This window comes from Myotis myotis, unplaced genomic scaffold (assembly GCF_014108235.1).
Source record: "Myotis myotis isolate mMyoMyo1 unplaced genomic scaffold, mMyoMyo1.p scaffold_m19_p_12, whole genome shotgun sequence".
NCBI classification, from domain to species: Eukaryota; Metazoa; Chordata; class Mammalia; order Chiroptera; family Vespertilionidae; genus Myotis; species Myotis myotis.
The window spans coordinates 32,061,808-32,074,891 of NW_023416316.1; the positions used below are offsets into that span (position 1 = coordinate 32,061,808).

Consider the following 13,084-nt stretch of genomic DNA (forward strand, 5'->3'; position numbering starts at 1 on the left):
TTTTGGTGGTCACTTGGGTTGCTTCTACCTTTTGATTACTGTGATTTTAATATGTTTTGTTTAACCCTGTAATCATTTCAACATGTTATTGATATAAAATTGAGATATTATACTTTTTCCATACTAAGTCTTCAAAATCAAGGGTATATTTTACATTTACAGCACATTTCAGTTTGGACTAGCCACATTTTAAATGCTCATTAGCCACATGTGCCTGGACCACCGAATTAGATAGCAGAGTTAATAGACTGTGTTTTCCTCCCCACTTACCTCTCCCCCTTTGTTCGCTGTATTTCAGCATTTGTGTTGTCTTTTCCCCTAATTATCATTCACTAGCTCTTTCCCCCTCTGGACCCTTGCAAAGGCTGCTAATGACAGTAACATAAAAGCTGGTATTTATTCCAGACTTATCTAGGCATAATGCATCTCCTTTTAAGTTTTACAACTTTATGATGATGCAAGTACTATTATCCTTTTTCAAAAAAAAAAGAAATGGATTCAGATTAATAATATGATCAAGTTTATACACCTACTAAATAGTGGAGCCTAGATTCAAATCTAGTGACTAACTTTGGAGCCCACACCTGACTGCTCCAAGCTGCCTTGAGTTTTCTCTGGCTGGCTTTTATTTAAATGTTAGTTCATTAGAAGGTGATTGGAGGCACCTTTTAAATTAAATCAACAATTATAATCTCATATCAATTTTTGCTTATGTGGACTTTATCCTTACTACCACATACTGTAAGAATTTACAAGTGTAGAGGCTGTTTTATCTTCTAATCCCATGGTACCCAGCATTGTGCTTGGCACATACTGAGTAATGCAAGTATTTATTGAGTGAATGAATAAATATTATTTTAAAGATTATTTACAATATTTTGTACTTATTTGGGACTGCTTGTGATTTACTAAGAAAAATGTGGTGTTTACCTTAGTCTAATTAAATGTGCAGGGACATTCTTTCAGTTGTTAACTTCCATTAGAAAGGAAAATCCCACTAATTAGGTTTGGGATTATTTTTAGAGACTAAAGTTGATTATTATGTATAAATCTGTTAGATGCAAAAATGGCTAGATTAGCATAAAAATATTCCATTCATTATAGGTATAAATAATATGTATATCTGTGTGTCTCTGTTGTGCAAACATTTTCATTACTAGAAGATCTGAACTCTGTTTTTTCCAGTTAGTTTGACATCCTATAAATATGATAGCATAGACTGCTTGGATTACTGGTTAAGCAGCTGCAATACAGATTTCTAGACTCGGGTATAATGGTTTTTGTTAAATATTTTTTAGCCTTTAATAAGGCAGGGTGGAGAACGTCCAGCCCACAGGCCATATAAGGCCTGAGAAATCATTTGGTCTGGCTCTACCAAGGCATTAGGGGTGAGTTAATTAAATGTTTGACAATATAGCAGGCTAATTTTTAAGTTTATAATTTTGTATGGCCTATGAATGATGTAATAAATATCCAAATGGCCCTTGGCAGAAAAAAGATTCCCCCACCCCTGCTTTAAAGCTTTCTCCAGTGGCTGTTACTAGTTTTAAGAAATGCAGAATGCAAAGAAAAATTAACTACATTATGCATGATATTACTTTAAGGTTAGACAATTCGAATGATGTAGAAAAGTATGAAATTAAAAGGGTGCCTACTCATAGATAATCTAAATTTATCTATATCTACCGTATATTTTGGTGATTCTGTCTAGAAGGGTGTTTATTTGTATACCCATTATATAATTTTCTGTTTATTCCTATTAAGCAGATGCGATATTAACCCACAACCTTTCTTTACCTTATTCTTTTTCCTTGTTCCTTTGTGTTCTTTCCATATCAGCATATGTAGAACTAACTTGTTCCACTACTTATTATTTATTTTTTGTGTACATATTTTTATTAATATTTTGAGAAAGATGGGAAACGTGAAATATGGTTCTGCTTTTTTTTTGTAATCCTCACTCAAGGATATTCTTCCATTGATGATTTTTTGTGTGTGTGTGTGTGTTTTTTAAGATAGAGTGGAAGGGAGGGAGAGGGACAGAGAGAGAGAGAGGAAGGAACATCAGTGTGAGAGAGGGAAATCGATTGGTTGCCTCCTGCACGTGCCCCGACCAGGGCCGGGGATTGAGCCTGAAACTGAGTTATGTGCCCTTGACTGGAATCGAACCTGGGACCCTTCAGTCTAAGGGCCAATGCTCTTATCTACTGAGCCAAACAGGCTAGGGCTATTGTTCTGCATTTTGGAGAGAGTTGTGAACCTTGGAATTTGAGAGATGTGACTTTGGGCAAGGTGCTTTTACTCAACTGCCAACATTTTATTTACTTATTTATCTATCTGTTTATTTATTTAAAGATATTTTTATTGATTTCAGAGAGAAAGTAAGAGGAAGAGAGAGAAACATCAGTGATGAAAGAGAATCATTGATTGGCTTCCTACAAGCCCCATACTGGGGATGGAACCCACAACTTAGGCATATGCCAGGACCGGGAATCGAACCATGACCTCGTGGTTCAATGGTCGACACTCAACCACTGAGCCGCTCTGGCCAGGCCATTCATTTATTACTGAGTGTTCAGTTACATAAGAAGATGCTCTTTTTTCATATTAGCTGCTTATGTACCCTATAGTTATTTCTCATACTCAACATCTTTGTGTAAGATTTCTGCAGTGTTTTTAAATGAGGCCAATAACTGCAGGCATGTTGAGAGTAATGACTGGCTGAACTATTGCATAGGATGATTTATTCAGTGTGGATGATTTTTCTTTTTTCATTGACTCTAGAGAAAGAGGAAGGGGGGGGGGAGAGAGAGAGACATCGATGTGAGAAACATTAATTGGTTGCCTCCTGCACACGCCTGACCAGGGATCGAACCTGTAACCTGGGTATGTGCCCCAACTTGAAATTGAACCCTCCATCCTTTGGAAATGATTAAAAAATAGAGAACCTTGAAGGACCTTAAAATACTGAAATAGCAAATATCTGAATGCAGCATATTATTCAGACACCTACAGTATTTAGAAAATTTTTACCAAATACTATTACTATGTAATACTGTAGGCAGTGAAGTTAATGTGTATGCTTAATCTTCAGAGTTTATGTTTTATATATAGGTTGCAATATTTTTCCTTTTTTTCTGATTATATTTAATTGTGAGGAGGAGAGACTGGATGTTTAAAGGCACGTTTGGATTGTGGGGTGTTTAAAGAATAACTTGTTTCTTTTAGCTAACTTACAATTAGATTAACTCAATTAAAAAAAATGCATATAGCCCAGTCAGTGTGACCCATGCACCAGAACATCACCGGTTCCATTCTGGGTCAGAGCATATGCCCCGGTTGTGGTTGTGGGCTCCAATCCCCCATAGGGGGCATGCAGGAGGCAGCTGATAGGTGTTTCTCTCATCTATTTTTCTATCTCACCCTCTCCCTTCCTCTCTAAAATCAATAAAAAAAAATATTTAAAAATAAAAAATTGCTAATAATTCAAAGTTTATCTTCACATAATTAGTTCAGCAGTATTTGAGTGTCTGCATGAGTTGGATAATTTTTTGCTCTTGGGTCTGTCCTGTGCTTTGTAGGATATTTAGCAGCGTCTCTGGTCTGTACTCATCATATTCTAGTGGTACTCATCCTTTTTATGATAACTAGAAATGTCTTCAGACATCGCTAAAGCTCCTCAGGGTGGATAGAGGCCCCCCCATCCCTATTGGGAACCACTGCTCTAGGGTGACTAATTGGGGAAAACTCTTACATCCATATCTTGCCATATCTTATTCTTTTCTTTTAGGCTGATTATATTCTCTTTGGGACACTATATATATTTATATTTATATATATTTCTCTATTTTGTTTTATATATATATGTATATATATAAAACAAAATAGAGAAATATGCTAATTAACCAGGATGCCCTAATGGGTCGACCGGAGAGGAGGAGGTTGCGCACGCAGCATCGGGGGCGGGCAGCAGGCGCCTCCGGGCGTCTGTGCTGGGGGAGAGCCTGATCAGCAGTGGCCACAGCTGCTTCAAGGGCCAGAGAGGGAGGCAGGGCTGGAGCGGCAGCAGCTACGGCTGCTGCGGGGCCGGGACAGCGAGGCAGGGCTGGACTGGAGGTTGGGCAGCGCCACGCGATTTTGAATTGCGCGCTGGGCTCCTAGTATATTAAATTTTCCTGTCTGGATGTTGAAGGCCTAGCTGTCAGAATTCTGTTTGGTATGGGGTGAAGGGGGAAAGACTCAGCATCTAGTATGTCTTTGTTTACTTTAGTATTTTCTCCTGCTCTCAATGTGCTTGGTGTGTTCTTATGTCCGGAGACCCTCTGTTCCTTTTCCAGGGAGGGAAAAAAATTCTTCTAGTCTTTTTGTTGAGTTTATGGAGGGGGTAGTTGTTTGCTTAGTATGCAGTGAGGATGTGTTTGCTTCTTAGATGTTCAAATAATCCTATTTTTAGTATTTAGGCACTTCTCATCCCTTTACCTCCTATGCTCAGCCTCTGGTGGTACCAATACTGAGTCTTATGGGAATTATGCAGATTCTGGGGATTGAATGAGCTTTTGAATTCTTCATTGCCAATTTAGGATTCACTTCACTTGGGGCTGCTAAATTCATTGACCATGTGTCTATTTCATGTTCAGCTTCAAAGTTTTTTGCCAGTTGAGACCAAAAGTTCTTAATTTGTTCTATAGTCTGAGTTTCTGCCTTATAGTTTATTTTTGCAAATCATGCCTGTAAGAATCTTGTATCTGTAATATATAATATATTTTTACAACTTAATAATAAAGACAACCCAATAAAAATTGGTCAAAAGATCTGAATAAACAGTTCTCCAAAGAATATATACAGATAACACATAAAAAGGAACTTCAGTCTCCTTACGATGGGGCAGTGCAGCTATAGACCAAGCTGTATCTGTTTGGGAAGGGAGAAAAAACAGTAGCTGGCATCCATGGCAACTTCTCCAGGTGAGTGGTGCTGGAGAGGTATGTAGGACTCTATGTGGCCAGCCACAAAAAAAAATAAATTAATAAAAATAAATAAATAAATAAAAAGGAACTTCACATCATTAAGTATCACGGGACTGCAAATTAAAACCACTTGCCATCCACTTGGATGGCTATAATAAAAAAGTCAATAATAACAAGTATTGGTGAGAATGTAGAAAGTTTGGAACCCTTATACACTGTTGGTGGAAATGTATAATGGTACAGCCACTTAATGTAACATTCTGGTAGTTCTCGAAATGGTTAAACCAAGAGTTATCATATGACCCAGTAATTCACATGTATGTATATACCCAAAAGAAATGAAAACATTTTTCACACAAAAACGTATACATGAATGTTTATAGCAGCTTTATTCATAATAGCCGAGAGGTGTAAACAACTCAAATGTTCATCAGCTGATGAATGATAAACAAAATGTATATCCATACAATCCTATCTAATAATAGACAAACATGGTAATTAACCGTACCTCCGACATGCTTCCTGTTGGCTAATCAGGGCGATATGCAAATTAACTGCTAACCAAGATGGTGGCCGGCAGCCAGGCAGCTGAAGCGAACAGGAGGCTTGCTTGTTCCAGTGAAGGAGGAAGCCAAGGTTCCCCGCCTGCTGCTGCTGGGCTCTGAGCTTGCACTCTAAGAAACAGTGTTGCAATTATAGAAGCTAAACAAACCCCATGCTTTTAGCCAGCAGGCCGAGCTGGAGTTGCAACAGTGTTTCAATTATAGAAGCCAAACAAACCAGATAACCTGCTTTCAGCAGCCAAGGTCTCAGAGCTGGAGCCGAGCCTCAGAGCTAAAGCCGGCTCTCAGTTCCAGTGACAGCCATAGAAGGTAAATAAATCCCAGAATAAAAAAAAGAAAAATAAAAATAGGAGAGGTTGGGAGCTTCAGTCACCCGCCAGCCTGAAAACGGCCCTCAGCCCCTCACCCAGACTGGCCAGGCACCCCAGTGGGGACCCCCACCCTGAAGGGGGTGTGACCAGCTGCAAACAGCCATCATCCCCTCATTCAGGCTGGCCAGGCATCCAAGCAGGACCCCCACCCTGAAGGGGGTGTGACCAGCTGCAAACAGTCATCATCCCCTCATCCAGACTGGCCAGGCACCCCAGTGGGGACCCCCGCCCTGAAGGGGTGTGACCAGCTGCAAACAGCCATCATCCTCTCATTCAGGCTAGCCAGGCACCCAAGCGGGACCCCCACCCTGATCCAGGACGCGCTTCAGGGCAAACCAACTGGCCCCCACCCATGCACCAGGCCTCTATCCTATATAGTAAAAGGGTAATATGCCTCCCAGCACTGGGATCAGCAGAGCAGCGAGGCCTCCTGGCACCGGGATCAGTGGAGCAGCGAGGCCTCCTGGCACCGGGATCAGCTGAGCAGCGAGGCCTCCTGGCACTGGGATCAGCGGAGCTGCGAGGCCTCCTGGCTCCTGGAGCAGCGTGACCGGGCACAGCGCCCAAGCCCCGTGATCGCCCTGCGGCTCTGTGTGTGACAGGGGGCGGGGCCACAACCTCCCTATCCGCCCTGCTCTGTTCATGACAGGGGAAGGCGCCCCAACCCCCTGATCGGCCCTGCTCTGTGCCTGATAGGGGGGAGCTCCCCAACCCCTTGATCGGCCCTGCTCTGTTTGTGACAGGGTGCGGCGCCCCAACCACCCCGATGGGCCCTGCTTGTGTGTGACGGGGTGGAGCCGCAACCTCCCCATCGGCCCTGCCCTGAGTGTGACGGGGGAGTGCCCCAACCCCCTGATCCTCCCTGCTCTGTGTGTGAAAGGGTACGGAGCCCTAACCCCCCTGATGGGCCCTGCTCTGTGCGTGACAGGGGGCAGCACCCCACCCCCCTGATTGGCCCTGCTCTGTATGTGATGGGGTGGCGCCTCAACCTCCCCATTGACACTGCCTTGAGTGTGACAGGGGGCGGCGCCCCAATTGGCCCTACCCTGAGCGTGACTGGGGGTGGCATCGCAGCCTCCCGATCCGCCTTGCTCTGTGCATGACGGGGTGGCGCCCCAACTCCCCAGTTGGCCCTGCTCTGAGCTCAACCAGGGGCTGCACCTAGGGATTGGGCCTGCCCTCTGCCACCTGGGAGCGGGCCTAAGCCAGCAGGTCCTTATCTCCTGAGGGGTCCCAGACTGTGAGAGGGCACAGGCCAGGCTGAGGGGACCCTCCCACCCCCTGCCAGTGCACAAGTTTTTGTGCACCGGGCCTCTAGTAGAATATATTTGGCCATAAAAAGGAATGGCATAGTGATACATACTACAATATGGATGAACCTTTATGCTACGTGAAAGAAGCCAGTCACAAAGACCTTGTATAAGGCATATGATTGCAATTATGTGAAATGTCCAGAATAGGCAAATCTGTAGAGACAAAGTAGATTAGTAGTGTCTTATGGCTTGGAGTGATGGGCTGAAAGGAGGTGATAGCTAAAGAGTACTGGTTTCTTTCTGAAAAGATGAAAATGTAAAATTGACTGTGGTCATTGATGGTTGTATACTAGTGATGGCGAACCTATGACACCTGTATCAAAGGTGACACGCAAACTCATCTTTTTGGTTGATTTTTCTTTGTTAAATGGCATTTAAATATATAAAATAAATATAAAAAATATAAGTCTTTGTTTTACTATGGTTGCAAATATCACAAAATTTCTATATGTGACACGGCACCAGAGTTAAGTTAGGGTTTTTCAAAATACTGACACGCCAAGGTCAAAAGATTTGCCATCACTGTTGTATACATTTGTGCATATACCAAAAATCATTGAATTGTACACCCTAAATGGTCAAAATTGTAAGTTATATCTCTATAAAGTTATAAAATCTTTTATTAAATTGTTTTAGTGGGGATTCAAAAGGATATGAGTAGACAGGTGTCTTCAATCTAGCATCTTACCTTCAAATCCTAAAATATGCTAAAATACTAGTAATTGTAAGTTAGGCAATTAAATCACTTACTTTGGAATGACAAGTGATATCAAGGATTCTGAAAAGGATTTCTTAGTTTAATGTTAAGAAACAAATCTAGATTGCCCTCATTTTACATAAGAATTAGAATATAGTTAATTGGGATACATTGGTCCTTGAAATCTAACTAGGTTGAATCCTAGTTATTACTTGTGTCACTATGAGAGGAGAGGGATATATGGGACCTTTCTTTGTTTCTGTATCTGAAATGGGATTAAAAACCATCTGTCTCACAGGAATTGAGAATTAAGAGAGCTGGCATAATAGTAACTACTATTTACTGACCACCACCTGTGTACCTGATACTTGCGTTTTATATACATTCTCATTTAGTTTTTATAAAATCATGTGTTCTGCTGTTCATTACATTATTTCTAATAGCTACCAGTGGGAGAAATGAGATGTCTAGTAATAGAATAGTTAAATGGTTTGACCGATTTTTCTATATAGAATATCATGCAAATAGTGTTCTACAAAGATTTTTTAAAAATTACTTGAAAATTGCTTATCTTAGATAAAAGGGCTATATTTCATAATTTCAGATAAATTAAGAAAAATCAGTTGGAAAGCATATGCTGCAGTATAATTTTGCATTATCTTTATTTTTTTAAAAAAACTAGTTGCTTACATTGAGTGTGTAACTTGATTATGGAAAATTTTATTCATACACAAAGGTAAAGTGTGATGAACTTGCATGCACTTCTCATATTTTCTTAAAATATATATTTTTTTATTTCAGAGAGGAAGAGAGAGAGATAGAGACATCAATGATGAAAGATTGATCAGCTGCCTTTTGCATGCCCCACACTAGGGATGGAGCTGCAACCCGGGCTTGTGCCCTGACCGGAATCAAACCATCACCTTATGGTTCATTAGTTGATGCTCAACCACTGAGCCCTCGCCGGCTGGGCCACTTCTCATCTTCAGCAGTGATTGACATATGGTCTATGTTGTTTTGTTTATGTCCCTCTACACGTCCCCTTCCCCACCTGTGCAAAATTTTATAAAATTTCAGATACTATATAATATGTCTTTCCACTTACTGTGACAATCAGAAATACCTCTTATATTTTCAAAAACACCCTCTTGGTGATAGTGTCATTATCTATGGAGCTCCACTTCTGTGGGATGATGGGAGATGTGATTATTTCCTGAATTCGGATTGGTTCTCTGAAGTAATCTGTTAATGTAGATTCCCTGGTCCACCCTGTGGTTTCCTGATTTGGACAGTGGAGTAAAGGCTAAGTGTACAGGTGATTTTTTTTTTTTTTGATATATTTTATTGATTTTTTACAGAGAAGAAGGGAGAGGGATAGAAAGTCAGAAACATCGATGAGAGAGATCGATCAGCTGCCTCCTGCACACCCCCCACTGAGGATGTGCCCGCAACCAACGTACATGCCCTTGACCGGAATCGAACCCGGGACCCTTGAGTCCCCAGGCCGACGCTCTATCCACTGAGCCAAACCGGTTCGGCAACAGGTGATTTTTGATAAAGGTTTGAGAGAAACACTGATCTAGCTTAGAATAAGTAAGCTTTTTTTTTTTTTTTAATATATATATAGTATGATGTTCTTTTCTCTTGTCTGGTTTTGCATGTTATTTTCTGAAGCTTTTCTTCAGGTTTTCCTGGCTACTTCCTAATCTTTCTTCAGTTCTCACTCGAAAGCTTTCTCTAACTGCCCTTTGTGCTGCCTCTGTACTTTGTGGTTTACTTGACTGCCTCTTTCATTGGACTGTTCTCTTTCAGGGGAATTTTTTGCTTTATATTTTTATATTTGCACAATACTGCTTGTTAATGTTGAGTGAAAAAGGTGAGGAGGAAAGTCAGTATAATAGACAAATAATATATATTCAACTGTACACTTTATCTTGGCGCCAACATACTGTGTGTGTGTATACTAAATAACTAGAAAAAAATAGGGCTGGAGTTAAAAATCTGAGGAATAGCTTATTGTAAACTTGGTAAGAACTATGTGTACTTTGAACTCCATTTGGCACCACTGATATAAAAAGAATAAGGATATTGTAAAGAAATGAATTGTTATGCCTTAGCAGAAGACTGAATATGTATACCTAAGATAAAACCTTTGTGTTAAGATGAGTGAAGTGGTAATACTCATTTCCCCACTAAGGGCAAGATACACAGAAAAGATGCATTTTTATATTGTTTGAATTATGGCAGTATTTGAGAAAGGGACTCGTTGAAGTTTTTCTTCTAAGAAACTAGATGAGATGATGTTATGAAAATACCTGTAATACATATTTTTATCTTATTAGTTCAAGGAAGAAATCTCTAAACGGTTCAAATCACATACCGACCAACTTGTGTTGATATTTGCTGGAAAAATTTTAAAAGATCAAGATACACTGAGTCAGCATGGAATTCATGACGGACTTACTGTTCACCTTGTCATCAAAACACAAAACAGGTATGTTTTTAGAAGCTTTAAACCACGAGTAAATGCTTTAGAAATAAAAGTCTTGGCTTTAAAGGGCTTTCTCTGTCATTAATTGAGTGGATTAAAATTTATATGTTTTTAAAAAACGCCGTAATTCAGTAATGTTAATGCTTACACATTTGATATTTTAGAATAGCGGTTGCCAGCCTTTCGGACCTCACAGACCACTAGTGGTCCCCGTCCACTGGTTGGCGACTGCTGCTCCAAAGGTTTCCTTAAACCAGCAGTTGCCAACCTTTCAGACCTCACGGACCACTGGTTGGCAACTGCTGTTTTAGAAGATTGATCCATATGAGCCATTATTTTAATTACTGAACAAGCAGATTTATATATTTTTAGGTATGCTTTTTGTTTTAGATTTTGGGACAAAGATCAGGGATCATTAATTTCCTTGGCACAAATCTATAACCATATTTCATTAATTCTAAGGCACCATCAATTTAAATATAAATATATGTGTGTGTGTGTGTGTGTGTGTGTGTGTATATATATATATTAGGGGCCCGGTGCACGAAATTCGTGCACTGGGTGTGGCGGGGGGGGGGGGGAGAGTGTCCCTCAGCCCAGCCTGCCCCCTCTCACATACTGGGAGCCCTCAGGCGTTGACCCCCATCACCCTCCAATCGCAGGATCGGCCCCTTGCCCAGGCCTGACGCCTCTGTCAGAGGCGTCAGGCCTGGGCAGGGGACCCTCATTTCCCCCCATCACTGGTTCTGCCCCTGGCCCAGGCCTGAGGCCTCTGGCCCAGGAATCATGCCTGGGCAGGGGATCCTCATCACCCTCTGATTGCTTGCTCCACCCCCCGCCCAAGCCTGACGCCTCTGACCCAGGCTTCAGGCCTGGGCAAGGGGACCATCATATCCCCCCAATCCCCGGATCCGCCCCCCACCCAGGCCTGATGCCTCTGGCCCAGGCATCAGGCCTGGGCATGGGACCCCCAGCCCCCTGCCCAGGCCTGATGCCTCGGCCAGAGGAGTTGACCCTCATCACCCTCCGATCACCAATCACCGATCGGCCCCTTGACCAGGCCTGAGGCCTCTGGCAGAGGTGTCAGGCCTGGGCAGGGGACCCCCAGCTCCCCGCGGTTGCGGGCTCCGCCCCTGCCCAGGCCTAACGCCTCTGGCTGAGGCTTCCGGCCCAGGCAGCAGGGACTGACAGCTGCAGCGGCCCCGCTATCGTGGGCTTCGCTTTAGGCCCAGGCAAGGGACCCCTAGCTCCTGGGACTGCCAGCGTCGACCGTGCCCAGCTCCCATCGCTGGCTCCACCCCTACTTCCTGCTATCACTGGCCAGGGCGGCAAAGGCGCCTGATTCTCTGATCATGGCTGGGGGAGAGGGCCGCCTTTGCCCTGCCCCCCAGCTCTTAGCTCCCCCCTGGGTTTCCGATCACTGTCAGTGGCAGGGGGCTTCTTCCTGCTTTCCCTTTCGCCTCCCTGCATTGTGCCTACGTATGCAAATTAGCCGCCATCTTGTTGGCAGTTAACTGCCAATCTTAGTTGGCAGTTAATTTGCATATAGCCCTGATTAGCCAATGAAAAGGGTAGCAGCCGTACGCCAATTACCATTTTTCTCTTTTATTAGTGTAGATATTGATTTCAGAGGGGAAGGGAAAGGGAGAGAGAGATAGAAACATCAGTGATGAGAGAGAATCATTGATTGTCTGCCTCCTGCATGTCCCTCACTGGAGATCAAACTCGTAACCTGGCATGTGCCCTTAACCGGAATCGAACCCGGGACCCTTCAGTCTGCAGGCTGATGCTCTATGCACTGAGCCAAACCAGTTAGGGCAGCACCATCAATTTTTCAGAGGCACCTGTATTTTATGTATCGCTAAGAAAAAATACTGCCAATTAAGTAGATATTTTCTTTTCGCTTAAAATTTTTATTTTATACCTCGTCAAAGAGTTCCTTTAGACTTACTTGGATGTGGTATTTATTATATTACTCTTATGCATACATACAAAGAAAATATACATGAAATAAATTGATTAAAGCCTTCCTATCACTAGTTCATATTGAGTTAGAGCCTTTTGAGTCACCCTTGGTCTCAGTTATCCATTCCCATATTTTTCCATGTGGGATGAAGCTCTACTCTCAATTGAGTTGGTGCAGAATTGTTCTTAAAAGGGTGCTACAGTATTTTCCCCAGGAATTTCTTTCAGGCCATTGATACCCATTCTGTAAATTTTTATTCTGGTTTTCCCTAACAGCAGATACCTGTTTCACTGGTATGAAATTCATTTCTTCTATTCCTGTTTCTGTGCTTTTATGTATGCACAAACTTCATTTTAGTACCAAGTAATGGTATAATCTTTCTGAAGACACTCTATATGGCAGCGGTTCTCAACCTGTGGGTCGCGACCCCTTTGGGGGTCAAACGATCCTTTCCCAGGGGTCGCCTAAGACCATCGGAAAACACACATATAATTACATATTGTTTACAGTAGCAAAATTACAGTTATGGAGTAGCAACGAAAATAATTTTATGGTTGGGGGTCACCACAACATGAGGAACTGTATTAAAGGGTCGCGGCATTAGGAAGGTTGAGAACCACTGCTGTGGTAAATACAACCTATCTGGTACAACAGGGTGCTCAGTCACTCAGTTGAAGTTATATAGAACATGTGTCTGCAGGCATAATAATTGTCTG

At 42.3% G+C, this 13,084-nt stretch overlaps 1 protein-coding gene across 2 annotated transcripts in view; it reads left to right on the top strand.

Annotated features, from left to right (window-relative positions):
* UBQLN1 (ubiquilin 1) overlaps positions 1 to 13,084 on the top strand; it is a 42,438-nt gene that overhangs the window by 7,693 nt on the left and 21,661 nt on the right. For both annotated transcript variants that reach the window (XM_036330718.1, XM_036330717.1), the window contains exon 2: positions 10,254 to 10,405. In XM_036330718.1, coding sequence (XP_036186611.1) covers positions 10,254 to 10,405 — 152 coding nt within the window. The remainder of the gene's footprint in view (positions 1 to 10,253; positions 10,406 to 13,084) is intronic.